At 44.3% G+C, this 25,021-nt stretch overlaps 1 protein-coding gene across 4 annotated transcripts in view; it reads left to right on the forward strand.

Moving 5' to 3' along the window:
* KSR2 (kinase suppressor of ras 2) overlaps positions 1-25,021 on the forward strand; it is a 485,310-nt gene that overhangs the window by 29,590 nt on the left and 430,699 nt on the right. For 3 of the 4 annotated variants that reach the window (XM_070769587.1, XM_070769585.1, XM_070769586.1), the window contains exon 1: positions 7,751-8,291. The exons of the other annotated variant lie outside the window; for it this stretch is intronic. In XM_070769587.1, coding sequence (XP_070625688.1) covers positions 8,112-8,291 — 180 coding nt within the window. In that variant the 5' untranslated portion in view covers positions 7,751-8,111. Of the gene's footprint in view, positions 1-7,750; positions 8,292-25,021 lie in introns of those variants that run through there. 4 annotated transcript variants of the gene reach the window in all.

The following is a 25,021-nucleotide window of genomic DNA, read 5'->3' on the forward strand; positions in this document are numbered from 1 at the left end:
AAACTTATGTTGAAACTAGCTGGAACTATGTTGGAGTGAGCTAGAACTTCGTTGGAGCTAAGGAGAAAGGGACTACATTTCTCATATAATTACTAAGCTCTCTGTGCTTGTCTTTGTCACACCCTGGGAGAAAGCCACCTAAAAACAAAACCAAAACAGAAGACAGCAGAGCTGAGTGATAGAGAGAGAAAAGGATGGTGCCGGGCCAGAGCAAGATTCCTCCCCTTCATTTCCTGATGATGTCAGTCACTTTTTTTTTTTTTTTTTTACCTAAACTGATTTGTGTTGAGTTTTTGTCCTTTGCAACTAAAAGAAAACTGAAGAACACACTGTCCCTAATTAATCTTTAAATTCCATGCATGTAGCATTTCCCTAGCACATTATAGGTACCCAAGAAATGAATGTGTTGATACTTTCCTAAAGACGCCATTATGATGGGTAATTTTTTTTATTCATTAATGAAATAATATCGATGCAAGAAGAGTCAGGAGGGGAGGATGTAGAAAAGTTGGAGCCCTCACACACTGCTGGTGGAAATGTAAAATGTTGCATTCCCTATGGAAAACAGTGACAGTTTCTCAAAAAGTTAAACAGAATTACCACATATGATAATTCTGCTCCTATATATATACCTAAAGAATCAAAAACAGGTGTCCAAACAAAAATTTCTACAAAGATGTTCACAGCAGCACTATTCACAAGTTCCAAAAGGTAGAAAAAAATCAGCTGTCCACCAACGATAAACAGAAAAACAAATTGCAGTATAGCCACACAATAGAATATTATGCAGCCATAAAAAGGACACGTGCTATGAAGTGAGTGAATCTTGAAAACATGATGCAAAGGGAAATAACTCAGACACAATATTGTATGATTCCACTTATATGGAATATCCAGAATGTGTAATGACTGCTAAATGTGTACAGGATTTCCTTTTTGGGTGAGGAAAATGTTCGGAAACTAGACAGTGGTGATGGTCACCCAAAACTGTGAGTGTACCAAATGTCACTACTGGTGAATTTTATGTTGTGTATATTTTACAACAATAAAAATAAAGGAATCAGGAGCTTCCTCCGGGCTGCTGCAGATAGAGGCTATGCAGGTTGCAGGTGCCCAGACTGAGGCAAGTCTGTAATCCAGGCTGTGCCCTGCCATACAAGCTGTGACCCTTGGTCCCCTTGCAGAGCAGATGCCTTGTTCTGATTCACACACAGTCTCCATTTGGGCTAAAGCAGAACTTCATAGACAAGATGGCATGAGAAGCAAACTAACTTGGTTGATGGCCTCACTTTATTAAAATTTTTAATACTCCTCAGCTGTATACCTCTCAGCATCTACAGAGAGCCACTGTCTGCATCCTCTTCTATCCTGAGGGTTCTGTATCTGAAAATTTACAGTGCATCATTTGGGTGCTTAATTTGTAAAACCAGCATAAATCATTGGACTAAACTGTCCATTACCATGAGCTCAAACTATCTTGCCATCAAGAGAGTGAGCTGGTGGTTTTGCTCATGTTGGAAAATTAAGAGGCAAAAGGCCAAAAGGAGAACTCTGAAACAAGTCAGTTTTCTTATGTTGGGAAAACTTCATAAGGTTAAAGGCAGGAACTTTCTGCCTGCACTCATCAAAGGTATTTTTTTTTAAAAGCCATTTATGTTTTGGGGATCAATGAGTTAGAACAGAACAATAGTAATCCTTTCGAAGCTACGAAAGATTTGGTCATGTTCTGGGGACTAGTTTTCTGAACTTTTCCTCCTCCTCAAAGAAATCAATAGGGAAAAAGAAAAAAGCAACGCCCTGGGCAATAGCTTTAAGGACAAGTCAGTGGTAGTTGTTTTTTTGTTCGTTTTTCAGTTTCAGGGTCATAAATCACCCCTCTGCCTTTGAATCTGCCATTTTCCAATTTGTATCTGCATTCACAGTGCAACTTAGAAAATATTGGGGGCAGGTCATCATTAATGGGCTTCCCTAGTGGCTCAGATAGTAAAGAATCCACCTGCAATGCAGGAGACCCAGATTTGATCCCTGAGTTCAGAAGATCCTCCGGAGAAGGGAATAGCAACCCACACCAGTAATTTTGCCTGGAGAATCCGATGGACAAAGGAACCTGGTGGACTACAGTTCATGGTGTCACAGAAGTCAGACACACACACACACACACACACACACTAATACAACAGGACGTGGAATGAGACTTTTCCTGTCAACCCAGAACTATAAAACTTTGAAGGTGAGGGCAGTGGGTAACAGTACTTCCTCCTTCTGTTACGAGGTGGCCAGACTGGTCCTTTGACCATCAGTAACCATCAGCCTCCAGCTAATATAAGACATGGTCAAGATTTTATCCAGAGGAGGTTTCTCCAGCAGGTCTTTGTAGGGGGTGTTTTCTTCTTCCCTTTCAACCCCCAAGCCAAGAGAGGAGAGTTCAAAGGAGGATCACTCATGAGACTGGGCACACAGAGGGGGAGTGGCTGGCATTTCACTGCCCACTTAAGGCTGCCCATGGTGAGGAGAAAGGGCAGCAGGGCAAAGGTACATCCTGCTTCTCATGGGCCAAAGCACATATCCTTAGACTTGAGTCATCCTGAAAAACTCAACGGAGAGGGCAGCCTGCCAGGCAAGCGGCCCTCAGAAAGAGAATGTAGGGTACTTCCTGGGGTGTGAGTGGAAAGGGGATGTGGGAGAGATCATAGCATGTGCTTTGAGTCTCCACATGGTCCCCACAGAGGTCTCCAAAGATCCACCCCACCGTGCACCCCCATGTGAAAGAACCAGCATGTAAGGACTCACCAGGACATGGACGGGGGAGATCTGACACTCAAGTATCAGATATACCTGTTCTCACTTGTTTCATCTGAAAGTCCCTTGCACTCATTCCTCTGCTCCTGAACACCAGCAAGAGGAGCTGGAGAGGAGGCAGGAAAGGACATGCCTGCCCTAGTCTCCATACCAGAGTGGGTGGGGAAGAGGCATAAAACTGGATGTGAGAAGGAAGCTTTGGTTGGACTAGAATGGACTTCTAATATGCAAAATTGAGATCATTCTTAATGGCTGAAACTAAAAGCTATGGGATCTTATGAGAGTTTGCCAAGTTCAGCTCATTCAGTAGCCCAGTAACAATAATTTATTTCCACTATTGATGAAGCTACTCTGAGATTTTCATCTTTCAGAGCTCGAGTGCAGTTTCTAGGGTGAAATACGATTCTCATCAGTTAGTTTCCAGGCAAGGAGCTGCTTCTAGGGGACAGAGAAGCCACAAAGCTTTTGGCAGCCTTCTAAGGTTGGAGAGACAAAACTGGGAACTTGAAAGGCTAATACTGCGTAAAGAGGGAGTGGGGGACAGAAAAGTGAGTTTCATAGATGGCAATTTCCTGCTTAAGACATTTGGCAAATTCTGAAACAGTGCAGGCCAAGAGGCTAAGGAGCCAAGCAAAACGTTTCTGAGAAACAGCAGAGTTTTCAACAGCCTTGCCATGTTTTGGAGACAAGGATTAGAACCTAGGACCAGGGGGAGGGGCCTTGGTGAACACCTAAACTTCTCAGTTGGAAATACCCAAAGGCAAGGATTTAGAAGTGAGAGCCAGAGTTAAATGGCTCTTATCAAAACTGCTATGCAGCCTCCATCCAGCTCAGCCTCTGATTGGATTAGGATGGTTAGTCCTCATGCCATCTGTTTTGCAGAGAAAGGATGAGCCCTCTCCAGAGTTAGACAACATCAACCAGAGACTCTAGATATTTTTTTCATACACAGATACTGTATTGCATTCAACAAACATTACAAGGCCTGCCAAGAGACAGGACCAAATCACTGAAAACAAAGAGAAAAATAGTCAATAGAAATAGACCCCCCTCCCCCCAGGTGACTGAGGCATTGGAGTTAGACAGGGGCTTTAAGATAACCGTAATTAATATTTTCAAGAAAAACAAAAAGACGGAAAAAATGAATGAAGAGAGAATTTTCCCAGAGAACTGGAATTTGTAAATTTCATAATCCAAAAGATTGAGAACGTAGAGAACACACTTGAGCTCCTCATGGATGGGGGGAAATTTTGAAAATGCTGATTCAGCTCTATTTGAGCCATTAAATCCCATGGGCCCACAGTCCAAGAAAAAGTTTGATATCTCCAGTTGTCATTCTACATCTTAAGCAACTTCCTTTAAGGAATACATATTACCATGAGTTCTGAATCTCCTCTGCTCTATAAGCCCAATCCCTGGAATGGAGCTCTGTTCACCTGGAGAAAGAGGTGCCTTTTGCCAATTATCCTAAATATATCCTTTGGGCAATGCATCTTGGGAGTACTATTAGTTAAGATGATCAGGGAAATGAAGCCTTTCTGAGATGACATTGAGTTGACACAAAGTGACAGGAGCTAATCAGAAAAGTATTGGGGGAAATGTGACCTGGGGAGAGGAGACATAGAGTACAAAGATCTCTAGGACAAGAGTATGTTTGGCAAGAGTATGTTTAACCTGGGGATAGCAAATTTTTCTGTAAAGGGCTAGATAGTAAATATTTTAGGTGTTCCAAGTCATATAGTATCTGCTGCAACTAAATTCTGCTGTTACAATGCAAAGGTAAAGACACACAATAAATAAATGGGTGGCAGTATTTCAATAAAACTTTATTTATGAACACTTAAATTAGAATTCCTTGTTAATTTTCACATGACAAAATAGTCTTTTGATTTTTTCTGAACCATTTAAAAATGTAAAATCCATTCTTTAAATAATTTTCTTAATTGGAGTATCATTGACTTACAATGTTGTGTTTGTTTCTGCTGCACAGCAATGTGAATCAGTTATACATATACATGTATCCACTTTTTTAAAGATTCTTTCCCCATGTAGGTCATTACAGAGTATTGAGTGGAGTTTCCTGACTATACAGTATAGGTCTTTATTAGCTATCTATTTTGTATATGATAGTGTGTACATGTCAATCTCAACTCCCAATTTATCCTCCCCTCCTTTATTTCTTGGTAACCATAAGATGGTTTTCTATATCTGTAACTCTATTTCTGTTTTGTAAATGAGTTCATTTGTACCGTTTTTTAGATTCCACATATAAACGATATTATGATATTCATCTTTCTCTGTCTGACTTACTTCACTCAGTATGACAATCTCTAGGTCTCTTCATGTTGCTGCAGATGGCCTTATTTCATTCCTTTTTATGACTGGGTAATAAGCAACAGTTAGAACTGGACATGGAACAACGGACTGGTTCCAAATTGGGAAAGGACTAGGTCAAAGCTATATATTGTTACCCTGCTTATTTAACTTATATGCAGAGTACATTATGCAAAATGCGGGGCTGGACAAAGCACAAACTGGAATCAAGATTGCCGGGAGAGATATCAATAACTTCAGATATGCAGTTGACACCACCCTTATGGCAGAAAGCAAAGAGGAACTAAAGAGCCTCTTGATGAAAGTGAAAGAGGAGAATGAAAAAGCTGGCTTAAAACTCAACATTCAAAAAGCGAAGGTCACGGCATCCAGTTCCATCACTTCATGGCAAATAGATGGGGAAACAATGGAAACAGTGACAGACTTTATTTTCTTGGGCTCCAAAACCACTGCAGATAGTGACTGCAGCCATGAAATTAAAAGATGCTTGCTCCTTGGAAGAAAAGCTATAACCAACCTAAATAGCATATTAAAAAGCAGAGACATTACTTTACCGACAAAATGTCCATCTAGTCAAAGCTATGGTTTTTCCAGTAGTCTTGTATGGATGTGAGAGTTGGACCATAAAGAAAGCTGAGCACCAAAGAATTGATATTTTTGAACTGTGGTGTTGGAGAAGACTCTTGAGAGTCCCTTGGACTGCAAGGAGATCAAACCAATCAATCTAAAGGAGATCAGTCCTGGGTGTTCATTGGAAGGACTGATGCTGAAGCTGAAGCTCCAATACTTGGGCCACCTGATGTGAAGAACTGACTCATTGGAAAAGACCCTGATGCTGGGAAAGACTGAAGGCAGCAGAAGGGGACAACAGAGGATGAGATGGTTGGATGGCATCACTGACTTGATGGACCTGGGTTTGAGCAAGGTTTGGGAGTTGGTGATGGACAGGGAACCTGGTGTGCTGCAGTCCATGGGGTTGCAAAGAGTCTGGCATGACTGAACAACTGAACTGAACTGAATATTCCATTGTGTATATGTACCGCACCACATCTTCTTTACCCATTCCTCTGTCAGGGGACATTTAGGCTGCTTCCATGTACTGGCTATTATAAATAGTGCTGCACTGAACATTGGGGTGCACGTATCTTTTCAAATTATGGTTTTCTCCAGATGTATGCCCAGGAGTGGTGTTGCTGGATCATATGGTAGCTCTATTTTAAGTTTTTTTAAGAACCTCCCCTACTGTTCTCCATAGTGGCTGCATCAACTTACATTTCCACAGTGCAGGAGGATTCCCTTCTCTTCAGACCCTCTCCAGCATATATTGTTTGTAGCGTAAAATCCATTTGTAATTCTGGGACCATAGTTTGCTGATAGAAGGTCAGTTAGGTATCTGGGATCAGATCATGCAGGACATGTAGGACACGGTTAACAATCAGATTAAGGCAAAGCCCCTTTCACTCTCCAAATGGAAAGTCACCCATTAGGGCGATTGAAGGCCTGGGTGTCAATTCTGGGAGGCAGTTTCCTACAGCCCAAGGGAGCGCATCAGGTTTGTCCCCGCCCCCGCCACACACACACCATAAAGGGAGGACAAGCAAACACACACACCCCACCCCACACCACACCCCTACACCCACCCACCCACACCCACACCCACACCCACACACCCACACACCCTTCTAGCCAGAAAGCCAGAGAGGACGTGCCCAGGTTCACGCTGACGTTTTTCCAGCACGCACTACGGGGTTTAAAGTTGGACACACACCTGCTCCCAGCCAGAGCGCACCTGCTGAGCCGCGCGCCGGCCTCCTCTCGCGAGAGCGGTGCAGTAGTAGTGTCCCCCACCCCCGCCCGGCCACCAAATCCCTCTCCCCGCCCCCTCGCCCAGTCTCCGCGCTCTGGCACACTCCCTGCCTTCTCCACCGCCCCCAGGAGCAGCCTCAGCCGCCGCGCGCTTCCCCCGCGCCCCCGCCCGCCGATTGCTCGCTCGCACGCACGCCCGGTAGTAATTTCACTTTGCCACGCGAGCTCCGCATCCCCTAGAAATCCCGCCCCCCGCTCCCCCTACCCGCGCTGGGAGCCGTCCCTTTCCCCGGCCAGGTGCGCGAGCCTGCGCGCTCCACCTCCGCCTCCTCCAGCGGGTCCCTGGCGAGCCGGAGCCCGGGCCCGGCGGGGGCGGATGCGCGCACGGCGCCTCTCCACCAACCCGCTCCCCTGCAGGTCTCTCGCTCGCTCTCCATCCCTCGCCGGCGCTCCCTCGCTCCCTCCTCCCCGTGATTGACAGGCAAGATGTCGGTGTGGAGCGAGGCAGGAGCGAATGCAGCAGCCGTCACCCCCGGAGCCCGGCGGCGGCAGCAGCAGCAGCGCGAGGACGAGACAGCAGCCAGCCGCAGTCGCCGCCGCAGCCGCGGGAGCAATGCAGACAGCATCTTGAGAACGCGCTAAAGCACCCCAAACGGTGGACAATGCCGTGTCACTGCAACTGGGAGGGGGGCAAACCAGATTTTTTTTGACATAAAAGCCAGCCAGCCAAAAATATATAATTTTGTCCTTCACGGAGCCGGTGTGTAAAGAGTGAGCGCTATTTTCCTTCTCCTCCTCCTCTCCCTCCCCCTCCTCCTTCTCCCCGCCCCCCCCTCCCCGCAAGTGTACAGACAGCATCACATCACCTGGTTTGCTTCTGAGAAACAGCATCTCTTCTTCTCAGGGACCAGAGACTCAGAGAGGGGAGACGTTCTAATGGAGTCTGCTTGACACCCCAAAATAAAATAATAAATTTTGGCTCTTGTCCCCTCCTCCCACCCCCACCCCCTCAACCCTGTGTGAGATGTTGGGTTTCTTCTTCATGAGACACTGTTGAGAAGTCGCAGTGGTTGGAGAGGCGTAGAGGGTAGACTACCTCTACTCCCCCCCACACACCCCCCTTTTTTCTCTCTGGGAGGAGGAGGAGGGGAAGGGGGCTTGCAGAGCAAGCGATGGATGAGGAAAACATGACGAAAAGCGAGGAGCAGCAGCCTCTGAGTTTGCAAAAAGCCTTACAGCAGTGCGAGTTGGTCCAAAACATGATAGACCTGAGCATCTCCAACCTGGAAGGGCTTAGGACCAAATGTGCTACCTCCAACGACCTCACACAAAAAGAAATCCGGACCTTGGAGGTAGGTGTTGCCTATGGGAAAAAAAAAAAGCAATCCTTCCTCCCCTCCCCTTTCTCCCCCACCATCCCCTTTTCCCTTCTGTTTGTTGGGGGTGGGGTGGAGGGGGTGGGAGGTTTGCAAGGTGGGCATGGTTCGGTCTTCGATCTTCTGTGATTTATCTTGCAAACCCTGCGCTTGGATGTCCCTTCACTGTACCGCTGTCGGCTGCCGCTTGGCTGGGTGGTGGGAGCAGTAGTAGTAATTGTTAGTCTTTATTATTGTTCTGGCGGCTGTGGTTATCGTTCACTTCCTCTCTGAGGAGTGAGTTCTCTCTTTTTTCCGCTTGTGGATTTGTTGATATGCCGCGGGGGGCTTGTGTGCAGGGTAAAGACATTAAGGCGCTGCAGAGAACCCACGTGACCTTGCGCATTCTGCAGGTGGTCAAAAGGTGGTTTTTGCTCGCGGAATGGGACTGCCTATAAATGTAGACCTCGTCTTTCTCGGTCTTCTTCCCAGCCTGCCCACCGCCCCCCACCTTTGGCTCCTTGGATTTGGTTTGTTTGTTTTCAGGGGTACACATGTCAGGAGGCAAGATGCCTGAAAAAGAATTCCCCGTTGAGCTCCCCATTTCCAGTAGAATCATTTTGATTCAGGGAGCTGTTGCAGGCCTGAAGCATGCTTTTTTTTTTTTTTTTTTTAATGAAAAAGCCTGGATCGGCACACACAGGTGGTGTGAGAAAATACTCTGGAATCTTGGTGGGACGGTGAAAAAAAAAGGGTGGGGGGGGTCGGGAGGAGGAGTTATCTTTGGCATGTTATAACATTCTCTCTAACAGAACTTGAGGGGGAGTTTGAAGCAATTTTGTCCGGGGGGAGGAGGGTGGGGTGGGGTGGGAGGTAGGATGGATGCAAAGTTACTCAGAAAGAAGATGGCAGAAATTATTCCTTTCCAAGGCCATCTGGTCAAAGGAAGGTTTCAAGAGGTTTAGAAAATGCCTGGCATCCACGGTGTTCCAAACACTTGAAGGGTTTAACTCACCTCCCTTCCTCAAACCGGCCGGTGGTACACATGGTTTGAGGCTTGATGAAATGTGGGAACTCCCATTAGCTGGCATTTGCTGAGGGTGGTGGCCATGGGGCTGGGAACAGAGGAAAGTGGTTCTCCCCGTGGTGGAGCTGGCATGTGCAGAGCTGGGAGGGCCCTTCGTTCCAGCCCGCGAGTTTCCAAGGCCTGCACTCTTCAATCCCAGGCTGAATCTTTTAGCCCTTGTGCTCCCGTCCCAGCATGGATGAGCACCTCTCTCTGATTCACTTTCACGTCTTTCTCCGTGGTTTTAAATTTGGCTAGATGTCAGCAGGCAGGAAGGCCATCAGTTTGAAAGTGAAGTTTGTGTGTGTGTCTGTGTATATTGACTATGCTATTTGCTCCCCTAGAATGTGTCTCTGTGTGCACCTGTCACCTGGAAAATAACTGTCAGAAATGAAAAAGTGTCAAGGGGTAGCAGAGGCGTGGGAATTCTGTTGGGAGGCACAGGTATTTTCTTTCTCCGAGCTTTGGAGAGCCATGCAGGCTGGGACTCTGCCAATGGAAGAAAAAGTGTGGGATGCCCTGGCCCAGCCTTCCATCTCTGTTTGAGCAGTGCCTCAGAGAAGATTCTGTTCAGAATTGCATGCTGTAAATAAAGAAATAACCCAAAAGGGCCACCGGAGGTCTCTTCTGATCCTCTGAGTCAGGAGTCCCAAGTGCTAGCTTGTGTATCAGTATGTAACTTTCTCTAGTTTTCTTTTCTTCTTTTCAACACGCTTCATCCTCTGAGAGCTCTGTGGCTCATGGTGATTGTTGCAGTGGACCACTGATTTCATTGCTTCTTTTCTGCATAGAGGTTTCTTTTTAAACTGGGAGAGGTAGGCACTGGTATGGTGGGAGGTGGCAATTACTGGGAGTGCATCTGTTTGTTTCCCAATCCCAGTATGCCACAGAGCGTGCCAGCTACGTTATCTATATTGCCCAAGAAAGGGTCTTGAGCAATTATGCCAATTTAGGCTTCCTAGATCTCCAGGGCTAAGGTAGGGCCCCTGAGGAGGGCTGGTGCCTTAGGATCCAGCCAAGTCCTGCCAAACCTCACATAGGTTTTGGATCCACAGTTGTTGTTGTTTTTGAATCCCAGAAGTTGTCAAATTTTATGTATCAAAACCACCTGGGGGAGCTTATTGCAAATGTCCATTCTCAGCCTTTAACCCCAGAGATTCTAATTCAGTTGGGATTGGAGGGGGCCCAGTAGGCTGTGTTTAATAAACAGTCAGGTATTTCTGATGCATGCTTTCCGATTGACACCATGGAAAGACTAAATAAGAGATAGAGGCCATATTTCAGCTATTCGACGATGATCTCTCTCTGCTCACAAGCACTAAAGAAAGCAGTAAATTGAACAGACCATTCCTGAAATTCTTGCCTATACCCCTGTGGAAACAAAAATATACGACATGGACTTACCCTCCAAGAAGCATACTTTATGATGAGAGAGACAAGAGTAATAACGTACATGTGAGATAATGATTAAGTTCAACAGTAAGTGATATGGGAGACTGCATCTGCATCCATTAGGAATGTGTTCAGCTGCGTGAAACGGAAAATCCAACTGGCGTGGTTAAGCAAATAATGGTTTCTTTCTCTCAAGTAACGAGAAGTCTGGAGGTATATAGCTGCTTGAGTTGGCTCAGTGACTTAATAACATCAGGACTGATATCTTTGTGAATTCTCATGGCCTCTATCTTACAGTTTCAAGATGGCTGCTGAAGCTTTCATCATTACACCCAGGTTCAAGGTAGGGAAGAGGGGGACCAGATGAGTGGGAGGGAATAAAGGCTTCATATCTTTGTTTGGCTTCCGTAAAACACCTCTCCTCACTACCCCACAAATGTTGTTTTAGTACGTCTTCTTGGCCAGCACTAGGTCAAATCACTTATCCAAGCTGCAAGGCAATGGGACCATTGTCATGACTGATTTAGGTGGTTGCAATCCATTTCCTGGTTTGACCTGTTGCTACTCTGTATAAAACCAGGGTTCCGTTAGCAGAAGAGAGCTAGAAGGGATATTGGGTGGGCAGCCAGCCACGCTGGCCACAGTACATTGTCAGGAGGCACTCTGGCAGAGAAGAAAGGTCATGAGCTTTGGAGTTAGACCTATGTAGTCTTGTCTTCTTGCTTTTCCACTTACTTTATCTTGGCCTAATGATTTAAGTTTTCTGACCCATGGTTTCATTTTTGGCAAAATAGTGGAAGAATAACATTACCTACCTCAGAGGTGGTTGTGAGGATGAAAAGAGATGACATTTTCAAGGGTCTAACACTGTCTGTAGTGCAATGCTTGCTCCTTTGATGGTGATGATGATCATCACGTGGTGTGGAGTAGGTGACATGGGAGGGAACAGCTCAGACTAGAGGGACAGCAGAAGGAGCTTGAGCAGCATTTCCAAAGTATGTTTTGTGGAACCCTAGTTCCATGGGATGTCAGCATTATTCATTTTTTCAACAAGTGCTGAATTCCAGGCACTGTACTAGATGCTGGTGGTCAACAAGTATTCTGTAGACAAAATAAATCCCATAGTTTACTCACTGGGGAAAGGCTGAGTTCAGCAAAAGAGATAGATAGGCATCTGGACTGCAGGACTTCTCAGAGCCTTTAATATGCCGTATTTGTACATTGTGACTCCAAGGAAGGTGAACATCTGCAGACGTCTTTTTCCAAAGATGTCTTTTGGGCTTGATGTTCCATAGAATTCACCCAGGGAAACATGGGGCAGAGTGGTTAGGGAAGCATTCTTGGTTAAAAAGCTGCGACTCTGAATGGAGTGAAGGATGGAGAGGGTTTCAATTGCAGTGGGCCAGAGGAGCTTTCTGGGCCAGAACAACAAACGATAGAGGCACTGTCCTGCCTTCAAGGGGCAGCTTACAGACGGGTTGGCCCAGAATGGCGAGTACCTGGGAGATCTTCGTAAGAAACGAATTCAGGTCACAAACTCCTGGGGTCTGCCTTAGAACTGGGAAGTCAGACCAACAAAGTTTTTATCTCTTTGAGGGAAGAGGTGGAAATTTTTAAAGGTTTTGGAGGGAATACAATTTAAAAGTTGCTTAAAGTTTAGTCCAATGGTAGGAGGAACTAACAGGAGGGACCAGCCGGCTTTTTCTGTGAAGGGACAGATAGTAAGGTGTTGAGGCTTTGTGAGCTATGAGGTTTTCATCGCAACCACTCAGCTCTGCTGCTGTAGCTTGCAGTAGCCACGGACAATCCAGAAATAAACGTGTTCTTATAAAGATTCACCTAGGGGCCCTGAACCTTGAATTTGATATAATTTTCACATGTCATGAAATATTATTTTCCTTCTAATTTTTTTTTTTACATTAAAAATGTTTTCTTAGGTTTCAGGTCAAGCCTTACAAAAACGGGCAGTGGGTCAGATTTGGCCCATGGGCTGTAGTTTGCTGATCCTTGATCTTTAGGGTATATGGGTTGTGAAAGAACCTGGAGGCACAGAGACCATCTGAAAGATGACTGAGTGGCCCTAGGACTGGTGGGCAGTGGCCAGGTGTGGGTGGTCCTGAGTTGGGTTCTATTTTGGTTAAATTATAAGAGGAGGGAGATATCAGGGATTGGGTTGGGGGATAAGTAAGTAACAGAATCTCCTTATACAGCAAGGGCATTCTAGCCATCACTTACCAATTACTTGTTTTTAATCTGTTCTATCTCAATTATTAATAATGGTTAGAGAGACCATACCTAGACTTAATTATGTTTGGGAAACTGGACCTCAGACAGTATCCCGTTATTTTCAGTGATTCTGTGTGTTGGGATCGGCCAGGCAGTTCTTCTGCTGGTCTGGCCTGGACTTAGCGTGTGGCCACATTCACTGGCAGGTGCACTGGCTGCTGAGAGAGCCGAGCCTTTCCCTCCACGTGGACTCTCCAGTGGGATCACCTGGGTTTTTACATGGTCCCAGTATTCCAAGAGGGTCACAGCGAAAGTTGCAAAGGGTCTTGAGATTCAGAAGTCACACAATGTCATTTTCATTGCCTTTTATGTGTTGGCACAAGTCACATGCCAGCCTGAATTTAGATGTTGGGGAACAAGACTGCCACTAAGTGGGAGGAGCTGCAAAGCCCCTCTGGCCATATTTAATTTCTGACAGGTGTAGATACTTAGTGAACACTCACCGTGTGCCCAGAGCTGTTTTAGGCACTAGAAACACAGTGATAAATAAGGCAGGTGAGGCCCCTGCTCTCAAGGTGCTTACATTTACGGGTGAATGTCAAGGTGGGGTTGGGGCAGACAGACAATAAACAAGTGAACAGAGAATCTCAGTTATGTATTAGTTAGGTGAAGCTATATAGATCCCCAAATGTGTAATGGCTCCAGTAGAGTGGAAGTCTTACTCTTGCTGTCTTGGTTGGTGGATGTTTCTCTCATGGTCCAGGCCCTTTCCATTCTGCAACATTGTCATTTGTTTGCATCCAGAAAGGGACAAAAGTGTGGAGAAAACAAAGCCTCTTAAAAGCCTCACCCCTGAAAGTGCCCTCATCAGTTCTGTTTGCATTCTGTTGGCTAGAATTGAGTCACAACATTGCCAACAAGATGGTGAAGTGGGCCCAAACTGACTGAAGAGCTGGTAGTCTCTGCCACAGCTAATGAGAAGCTAGCGTAATAGTTATCTACTGCTCTAAAACTAGCCAACCCAGGACTTAGTGGTTTAAAACAACAGTTATTTATCTGCTTACAAGTCTGCAGTTGGGACTGGACTCAGCCGGCCAGTTCTGATCTTGCCTGGGCCACTTGTGTAGTTGTGGTTATCTGGTGGGTCCATTGAGACTGAATGGTCCCGTGTGGACTCACGTGGCTGACGGTTGGCTAGTGGTTGGCTAAGGCACCCCACTTCTCTTCCACATGGCCTTTCCAGCAGGACACCTCAGATTCCTTCCTCCCTTCCTTCTATTCTGTCTCCTTAAGATTGAAGTATAGTTGATTTGTAGTGTCATCCAGGTTTCTCACATGGTGGCAGCAGCAAGTGTTCCAAGAAGGCAGGCTCCAGTTCATAGCCCATTTTCAGCCTCTGCTTCTGTAACCTTTGCTAATGTCCCACTAATGCTAGTGGCCAAAGCAAATTATGTGGTTGAGCCCATGGTCTGTGTGGGAGTTCGTATTCAAGGATATGGATTTGGCAGGTGTGGTTCTTTCGGGACTAGTGAACAATCTGATGTAACTGAACCACATGGAAAAATTCCCAAATAAACCCAAAAGAGCATAGGAAAGAGAGAGAGGGGTATGGGACGATCAGCAAAGGCCCTACCCCTTGGGGAGATTTCACAGACGTGAGGGAGCAAGACATGAAATATCTGGGGAGTGTGCAAGGCAGAGGGAACAGCAGGTACAGAGTTCTCGGGTGGGAATACATTCCACATATTATGAGAACAGCACAGGGACCACTGTATTTGGAGCAGAGTGAGTGGGGAAGGGATGAGGGGCACAGTAGGAGGAAGACACGGGGCCCTGGTCATGGAGGGCTTGGCTAAGATACTTGGATTTTGTTCTAACTGTGAAAAGGGTTGGGGACTGACTTATTTAAAAGATCCTTTTGATTGCTGCAGGGAAAATAGTTAATAGGGGCATAAGACTGGGAGCAGGGAAACAAACTGGGAGGCTGGTGTGGGAGTCAAAGCCAGGAATGACGGTCCTTTTGACTCCAGTGATGATGGGGAGATGGAGCAAGTAGTTGGACTCAGAAGTTCACAGGCGTGAGAGGTGCTCATGAATCGATGTGAGGCGCGAAGGGAAATAAAGAACTGAGGGTTATTCTTAGGTGTTTGGCCTAAGAACTAAATGAATGGCGGTGCCATTATTTGAAGTGTGAAGACTTGGGGTGCATCAGATTGGGCTTGACGATTCAGGCCTGTTTAGACATTTAATGTTTGTGAAGTAGACAGTTGGGTTTGTGAGCCTGGAGATTTGAGGAAGGCTGGATATATAAAGTTCACTTAACATGTCAGGAATATCTTTTCACCTTATTAAACAATATTTTTAATGGTTGTGTAGTGTTATATGAACATACGAAAATTTATTTAACTTATTTAATGTAATTCTTAAAGTTGTATATGTTTACCATTTTCTACTATTATAAATAATACTGTGGTAGACATCCTCGTGGCCTGTAGTAATGCTTGTCTTTGATTTCTCGAAGTAGAATTGCTGGATCTGGCAATATGCAAAGTTTCTGGACTTTTGATAGGTCTTGCCAAATTACCTTTTACTTACAGTGTGGGAAAGGACCTGGTTTTCCATATCCTTAGTCTGGATTTATGTTTTGTTTTGATTTTTGGTTGCCTGTATTTTGATGACCAAGAGCTTGGGTTTAAGGAGGCAGTTGTCTCAGGCCAGAATTTCATCTTTCCTGTTTCTGGTTGAGAAGGACCTGGGAACCTGCATAGACGAGAGGAGCACGTGGTTTTCCATAGATGGTGGCCAGCCTGCAGTGACCCAGCCTCTGCCTTTTTCTTGTAGGGACATGGGTGGAGTGTGATCCCAAACGTCTGACTCAGCAACAAGGGTTCTGAAGGGTTCTCTGTGGAGGGTTCTCTGTGAAAGGTTCTACTAGGGAGCTCTAATCCTTCCTCTAATGGGTAGAAAATTGAGGAGTCTTCCTCCTCTCCCTGAGGACGACTGGTTTTCTGGGCTGTCTTCCAGCCATCCGCATCGGACTCTATCTGTGGGACCTGGGCTTCCTCCTTGCTGCTCTGGAGCTGGGCAATGGAAGGTATTCAAAAGCCAAGGAAGCCAAGGGGGACAAGGCATCCAGGAAGGAGGATGGAGAAGATGAGGGGTGGGGAGGGAAAAGGGACAGACATGGGAGAGGAAAAAAAAGCCTGATTTTCTTTGGCAGGGTTTCTGTGACCCTTGGAATGTCTCTCCAGTGGGGAGTGACCATAACTATAGTTGTTCCTGTTTTACAAGCCAGTTGACTGAGGTTTGGAGTCACTGATCTGACCCCAATCCTGCAAATTCAGGGAGCCTTGATTCTGGGAAGAGGTTGACAGCTCCTCTCTGGAGTCCCAAAGAGGGCCTGACCTGGAAGCAAAGAAAGCAAAGCTGAGGGCAAGTGCAGGCAAAGGAGGAAGAACAGACAATCAGAGCAGTGTGATCCGAGATGGGAGCTGGGGGATTCATGAGAATGGTGAGGATGGAATACTCCACCACTCACATGCTCCCATCAGTGACCATTCCCGATGGTGATGGAAGAGAAATACAGAACTGATGGAGACAAAGCAGGGCATTCACAGAGAAAAGGAAAGATGAGAAGAGGATTGTAGATCTGAAAGGTCCAGCCATTTGCCACTTTGGCTGTTGATCAATTGAAATGTGGCGAGTTCTAATCGAAATGTGCTATAGTTGTAAAATACATGTGCTACGGTGCATGCCAAGTCGCTTCAGTCGTGTCCGACTCTTTGCAACACTGTGGACTGTAGCCTGCAGGGCTCCTCTGTCCATGGGATTCCCAGGCAAGAATACTGGAGCGGGTTGCCGTGCCCTCCTCCAGGGCATCTTCCTGACCCAGGGATCCATCTTGCATCTCCTTATGGCTCCTGCATTGCAGGCAGATTCTTTACCACTGAGCCACCAGGGAAGCCCCTGTGAAATACACACCAGATCCCAAACTCTTAGAATAAAGAATAGAATGTGAAATAGCTCATTGATTTTTTTTTAGACATATTGGGTTAAACAAACTATGTTAAAATTAATTTCATCTGCATCTTATTTTTTTCCTGAGGTTATTAGAACATTTTAAGTGATACAGGCAGCTCAAAGTGTATTTCAGTTGGTCAGTGCTGCTTTTGAGCATTGAGGTGATTTCAGGCTTCCCTGGTGGCTCAGATGGTAAAGAATCTGACTACAATGCAGGAGACCCCAGTTCGATCCTAGGGCAGGAAAATCCCCTGGAGAAGGGCATGGTAACCCACTCTAGTATTCTTGCCTGGAGAATCCCATGCACAGAGGAGTCCACAAGGTTGCAAAGAATAGACACGACTGAGTGACTAACACATTCACTTTCTTTCTTTCTGTGTTTTGTCATAATGGAAAGCTTGTTCTTGATAAAGACTGAAAGCATGGGCCCCCTGGAGTTACTAGGCAGCCATTGATTAAAGCCATGGATGCATTCCAAAGATGGATGCCTTCGATTTCCCTGGACCAGGAGAGAAAAATGAGATGAAGGCTCAAAAATTATAGCATAATTGAGTCCTTGGAAATTTGGGTCAGTGCTTGAAACAGTAGAGCTAAATAGTTGGGAAGGCTTGGGCTCTGCAGTACGACTGCTTGGATCCCAGTCTGAGTTCAGGATTTACTAGCTCAGTAACCTGAGGGTCAATGAGCTCTCCTTGCTGAGCCTCAGTTTTCTTGCTCATAAAATCGGGACAGTTTGACATAGGGTTGTTATGGTGATTCAGTGGACTCATGTATTACAAAGCTGTCTTAAGTGCCTGGCACACGGCAAATGCTTACTAGCTTCGGAGGTTTTGATGATCATACCCTCTGTAGATGGTCACGGGGAGGTGAGATGCTTCAGCCCTGGGTAGTTGAGGGGAGTTTCATTTATTCAGTCATTGATCACTGAGGCCGCAGTGTGTGAGAGGCAGGGACTAACATAGCAAGGCGTGAAAAGGAGAAGCCCATGGAAGCCTTCTATGGGATAGTGGCACACCTGCTGGGTTGCAGGTGACGTTAGCAATCAAGATTCTTATACCAGGTCTGCGTCTTTGAATTTGCTCACAGGTGACTCACTTCACATCAGTGCCTGGCAGGCTTTAGTCTTTAAACCACGTGCTCATCATAACTGCAAGTTGGATAACAAAATACCAGTTATGGGGCTGGGCCTTACTACTCGTGAACTTGTCTCAAGCTTGTGCGGCAAAGAGAAGAGTCAGAAGCCGCGATATCCAAGGGCTTGAAGAGTGTGTTCTTTCAAGGTTAGAGGACCCTAGAGGTTGTGCAAGCCCACTTCCTGCCCATGTCCAGCATTGGCTAGGTGATTTGGGGCACGCACTACTTCACAAGGCTGCCTTTAAAAATTTTTTCATTTTTTAAAAATTGTGGTTTTATATATATATATATATCACCTGAAATTTACCATTTTGACTGTTTTTAAATGTACAGTTCAGCAGCATTAAGGACATTCACGGTGTTATGCATCCATCATCACCATCCATCTGGATAACTTTTTCATCACTCCAAATAAAAATTCCGTATCCTTTCTGTACCTGCCCCCAGCCACAGGGTCACCTCTATTCTATTTTCTGTCTCTATGAACTTGACTATTCTAGTTATCTCATGTAAGTTGGATCGTACACTGTGTGCCCTTTGTGTCCAGCTCTTATCATATAGCATAATGTTTCTAAGGTTCATTCATGTTATAGTATATATACCAGTATTTCATTCCTTTTTATGGCTGAATAATATTACATTGTATGGATAGTCTATGTTTTCTTTATCTGTCCTGTGTTGAAAAACCTTGAGTTATTTTCATCTTTTGACTATTGTGAATAATGCTGCTGTGAACACTATTTTACGAGTATCTGTTTGGTTCCCTGCTTTGAATTCTTTGGGGTTATATATCTAGAGTGGAATTGCTGGGTCATATGGTAATTCTGTGTTAAATATTTTGAGAAACCATCATACTGTTTTCCACAGTGACTGTACCACTTTCTGTTTCCACCACCAATGCCCCAGGGTTCCAATTTCTCTACCTCCTTGGCAATACCTACAAGTTTCTGGTTTTTTGATTATAGCCATCCTAGTGGGCATGGAGTGGTGTCTCATTGTGGTTTTGATTTGCATTTCCCTACTATTTGCACTTCCTAGGTGGCGCTAGTGGTAAAGAACCTGCCTGCCAGTGCAGGAGATGAAAGAGACATGGGTTCTATCCCTGGGTTGGGAAGATCCCCTGGAGGAGGGCATGGCAACCCACTCCAGTATTCTTGCCTGGAGAATCCCATGGACAGAGGAGCCTGGTGGGCTATAGTTCATAGGGTCTCGAAGAGTCAGACGCAACCCGAAGCGGCTTAGCACAGCACAGCACAGCACAGCACAGTGACTAACGAATTAGGCATCTTTTCATGTGCTGATTGACCATTTGTATATCTTCTTGGGAGAAATATCTATTCAAGCCCTTTTATAAGTCAGCCTTTTGATATGGGTGAGTTATAAAGGTTAGAATTATCCTCGTTATGTATACCTGTATCTGCTCTCTGATGACTTCTATCCTTTGGTTCTACTCTCTGAGGAAAAGATAATAAGGTCAGTCCTTCCTTTGGCTGACAAACTCTCAAGAAGTGTTTGCATTTAGATCTGGAACCTGCCAGGTAGAGACAAGAGAGCCGCGTCCACAGATTCCTGACAAGTCTCCAACCCAAATTTTGCAGCCACTGCCTCCCTGCTTTGTCCTGTGTGAGTTCTATTCTTACAGAATTCTGGATTCTGGTGTCACTATTGATGGTGACATTTCCTTTGCCTGTGCACGAATCCTACCCAGAGTATCGCAGCAATCAGAAATTGTCATGAATATGTCTCTTTGTGCCCATCCACAAAGGCACTGGCATGGTGCCTTGGGCAGTGTTGGGCGGCCTGGACTTGAGCAATGAGACTAATAGACAGGTGTAATAAAGAACTTATCAGGTATAAAAAAGAACCCATCCAGGGTCTTTGTTTTTACTGTTGTTTAGTCGCTCAGTCGTATCATCTCACTCTTTGCGACCCCACAGACTGCAGCATGCCAGGTTTCCCTGTCCTTCACTGTCTTCTGGAGTTTGTTCAAACTCATGTCCATTGAGTTGATGATGCCATCCAATCATCCTGTCCTCTGTCATCCCCTTCTCCTCCTGCCTTCAATCTTTCCCAGCATCAGGGTCTTTTCCAGTGAGTCAGCTCTTTGCATCAGGTGGCCAAAGTATTGGAGCTTCAGCTTCAGCATCAGTCCTTCCAATGAATATTTAGGGTTGATTTCCTTTATGATGGAAACAGTGTCAGACTTTATTTTTCTGGGCTCCAAAATCACTACAGATCGTGACTGCAGCCATGAAATTAAAAGACGCTTACTCCTTGGAAGGAAAGTTATGACCAACCTAGATAGCATATTGAAAAGCAGAGACATTACTTTGCCAACAAAGGTTCATCTAGTCAAGGCTACGGTTTTTCCTGGGGTCATGTATGGATGTGAGAGTTGGACTGTGAAGAAGGCTGAGCGCCCAAGAATTGATGCTTTTGAACTGTGGTATTGGAGAAGACTGTTGAGAGTCCCTTGGACTGCAAGGAGATCCAACCAGTCCATTCTGAAGGAGATCAGCCCTGGGATTTCTTTGGAAGGAATGATGCTAAAGCTGAAACTCCAGTACTTTGGCCACCTCATTCGAAGTGTTGACTCATTGGAAAAGACTCTGATGCTGGGAGGGATTGGGGGCAGGAGGAGAAGGGGACGACAGAGGATGAGATGGCTGGATGGCATCACTGACTTGATGGACGTGAGTCTGGGTGAACTCCAGGAGATGGTGATGGACAGGGAGGCCTGGCATGCTGTGATTCATGGGGTCTCAAAGAGTTGGACACGACTGAGCGACTGATCTGATCTGATCTGATCAGATCCTTTATGATTGACTGGTTGGATCTTGCTGTCTAAGGGACTCTCAAGAGTCTTCTCCAACTCCACAGTTTGAAAAATGTAAATTCTTTGGTGCTCAAGCCTTCTTTATAGTCCAACTCTCACATTGCAAAAGTGTTAGTGTTAGTCGCTCAGTCGTGTCCGACTCTTTGCTATCCCATGGACTGTAGCCCACCAGGCTCTTCTGTCCATGGAATTCTCCAGGCAAGAATACTGGAGTGGATTGCCATTTCCTTCTCCAGGGGATCTTCCCAACCCAGGGATTAAACCGGGGTTTCCTGCATTGCAGGCAGATGCTTTACCTTCTAACTACTGGAAAAACCATAGCTTTGACTATATGGACCTTTGTTATTATTATTATTAGGTAGGCCGTAGAGCAAAGTTAGTTGCCACTTTTTATATTGTTATGCTTATCTGAGTGGGATAAACAGTACATTGTGATAAACCCCCAAAGCAATATTATCCTTTTAATATGTTGCTATACTATTATTTTAATATATTGCTGGATTTGATTCCTTAGTATTTTATTGAGAGTTTTCTGTGTCTTTCTTCATAAGTGATATTGTCTGTGGTTTCCTTTTTTGTACCATCTTTATTTAATTATCAGGGTAATACTGACCTCATAACATGAGTTGGGAATTGTTTCCTCTACTTCTCTTTTCTGGAAGAGATTGTGTAGAATTGGTGTTTGGTGTTATTTCATCTTTAGATTGGAGAAGGCAATGGCACCCCACTCCAGTACTCTTGCCTGGAAAATCCCATGGATGGAGGAGCCTGGTAGGCTGCAGTCCACGGAGTCACTAAGAGTCGAACACAACTGAGCGACTTCACTTTCACGCATTGGAGAAGGAAATGGCAACCCACCCCAGTGTTCTTGCTTGGAGAATCCCAGGGCTGGCGGAGCCTGGTGGGCTGCTGTCTGTGGGGTCACACAGAGTCAGATACGACTGAAGCGACTTAGCAGCAGCAGCAGCAGCAGCAGCAGCAGCCCCAGCATCTTTAGATGCTGGTAGAATTCACCAGTGAAAACTATGTGGAGTAGAGACTTAATTTAAATTTTTTGTGGAAGGTTTTTAACTACAATTTCAGTTTCTTTATGGAGAAGGCAATGGCACCCCACTCCAGTACTCTTGCCTGGAAAATCCCATGGATGGAGGAGCCTGGTAGGCTGCAGTCCATAGGGTCGCTAGGAGTCGGAGACGACTGAGCGACTTCACTTTCACTTTTCAGTTTCTTTAATTTATTCTTGGATGAATTTTAGTAGTTTGTGGATCTGAAGGAATAGGTACAATTTATCTAAATTGCTGAATTTATATCTGGATAGTTGCTCATAGTATTTCCCTATTATTCTTTTAGTGAGGTCTTACATTCCTAATGTTGGTAATGTATGTTCTTTCTCTTCTATTCTGTGTTAATCTGGTTAGAGATTTATTAATTTTAGTTTTATTTTCAGAGAACTAATTTTTAGCTTCATTTATTTTCTATATTGTTTTTCTGTTTTTAATTTTATTCATTTTTTGTTCTTCTTATTATTATTTCCTTTCTCCTGCTTGCTCTGGGTTTATTTTGTGCCTCTTTATTCTGTTTTCTTGAGGTGGACACTTTGTTGAATTGAGACCTTTTTCCTTTACTAATGTAAGTATTTATCACTGTAAATTTCCCTTGAAAGATTACTTTAGCTACATCCCACAAGTTTTGGTATGTTATATTTTCATTTCCCTTTAGTGCACCTATTTTGTAGTTTCTTTTGAAGCTTTCTCTTTGATGCATATGTTCTTTATGAGTGTGTCATTTAATTTCCAAGCACTGTGGATGTTTCCTGTTATCTTTCTGTTACTGACTTCTTTTAACAGTTCAATTCAGTTATGATGAGTGAACACATACTATCTTGATTCTTTTAAAGTGTTTAGGGTTTATTTTGTCACTTTGACTATATTCTCTCTTGGTGAAGGTAATGGGTGCACCTGAAAAGAATGTGAATTCTGGTGTTGATAGGTGCAGTATTGTATAAATGTCAGTTAGGTCCAGTTGGTTGATGGTACTAAGTCCTCTATATCCTTGTTGGTTTTCTCTTAAGTTTTATTGATTAGACAGAGGTAATCTGTGTTGGTATCTCCTACTCTAAATGTGGATTTCTCCATTTCTCCTTGTAGTTCCAGCAGTTTTTGTTTTTATGTATTTTGAGCTGTTTTTAAGTTTATACAAATGTGGGAGAGTTGTTTTCTTGGTGACTTCACCCTCCAGCATTATGTAAAGTTACTATTTATCCTGATAATTTTCCATGCTCTGAAAACTATTTCTCTGATATTAATGTAGCCACCCCGGCTTTTCTTTTTCTAGGTTTTTAAAAATTGAGGTAAAATATGCATAACATAAAAGTCACCATTTAAATGCTCCTCAAGTACACAACTGAATGACTTTTCGTACGTGTGCAGTGTTATGCAACCACTGACCCCATCTAATTTTAGAACATCTCCATCACCACACATGCAAGAAAACAAAAACAAAAAAACTCAACAACCAAGAAAACTAAAGCTAAACCTTGTACTTGTTAGCAGTCCACCCCAATTTTCCTATCCTCCATCCCCTGGCAACCTTTAATCTATTTTCGGTACTTTTTTCCCACTTCTGAGTATTTCATACAAATGAAATCATGCAGTTCTCAGCCTTTTATGCGTGGCTTCTTTCACGTAACACAGTGTCCTCAAGGTCAATCCGTGGTGTGACATGCACCAGTACTTCATTCCTTTTTATGGCTGAATAATATTCCAATGTGTGGATCTGCCCATTTTGTTTATCCACCCATCAGTGAACATTTGAGTTGTCTCTGCCTTATGACTATTTGTGACTAGTGCTGCTGTGAATGTTTGTTTGCCTAAGAGGATGGGGCCGTTTGGGGAGGAAACTGTTTCACTTCTGCTACAGACGAAAGAAAGATGCCCCCAGGTTCAGGCTGGCACAGAGTTAGAACTCTGGAGCTGGAAGTCCCTTCCATACCCTCCGTGATTGTACACGATGGTCCCTGTGACATTTCCCTGGAGCTCTTGCAGGTGCTTTGGTGGCTCTTGAGGTTATGTATGCCAGGTTATGAGACGTTCACACTGACTTCAGAAATGGAACTCATTAAATAGTGATTTAAAAGACATTTATAGCCATTAAAGCAAAGTATATTCACCCAAGGAAAAAAAGAGAATGTACATTTAATAAAAAAGAAAAATGAACACACTTATAATCCCACCACCCACAGATCAGCACTGCTAATATCTTGTTATGGAGCCTTACAGATTTTTCTGCATGCATATGTGTACTTTCATATGACTTCTATGAACAACTATATGTTATTTATTTCATAATGTTCTCTTATTTATTTCTTTTTCCTCTTAAAATTTGACTTAAGACATGAATGTCTTTCCCTGCCAAAACCATTTTTTTTTAATAGCAATTCAAATGGCTGGTAACACTCCAGCATAAAGATGTAGCATAATTGAGTTAAACAACCCCCTTTAGTGAGTTAGATTTATTTCTGGTTCCTAGCTCTCATAAACACAGCCTTAGTGACTACTTTTGAAATGAAATCTTTGTAAAGCATCTTAAGAAATATGCCTAGAAGTAGAATTACTGTGTGCTTATAAGGCTTCTTCTCATGTATGACCATGGTCCTTTAGAAAGAGTGTCCATTTATAAAGCTCTCAGAGTTTATGAGAGTAGAGTTTGTCGCTTTGCATCTCCAGGAATGACAACTGTGAGAGGCAAATGTTACTAGCAAATCTGTGACTTAATAGAATATATATGTAAAGTCACTTTACTACATCTGTGAATCCGCTTGTGATGAGCTAAGAAACTTGAGGCAGGCTTGGTTTTTAAAAATACATACTTTCAGTTGAAATAAATGCAGTTATAATCATGTTAATAATAAAGACACCTAATTTAAGATGAAATTTTTCTGAAATGACTTCAGAAAGGGACATGAGTTTTACAGATGAGGTCATCTGATTTCAGGGGATCACGCAGTCAATTGTTTTCTGGGACCAGACAGGGAACCCACAGAAGAAAAACAAG

This window comes from Bos indicus, chromosome 17 (genome assembly GCF_029378745.1).
Source record: "Bos indicus isolate NIAB-ARS_2022 breed Sahiwal x Tharparkar chromosome 17, NIAB-ARS_B.indTharparkar_mat_pri_1.0, whole genome shotgun sequence".
NCBI lineage: Eukaryota > Metazoa > Chordata > Mammalia > Artiodactyla > Bovidae > Bos > Bos indicus.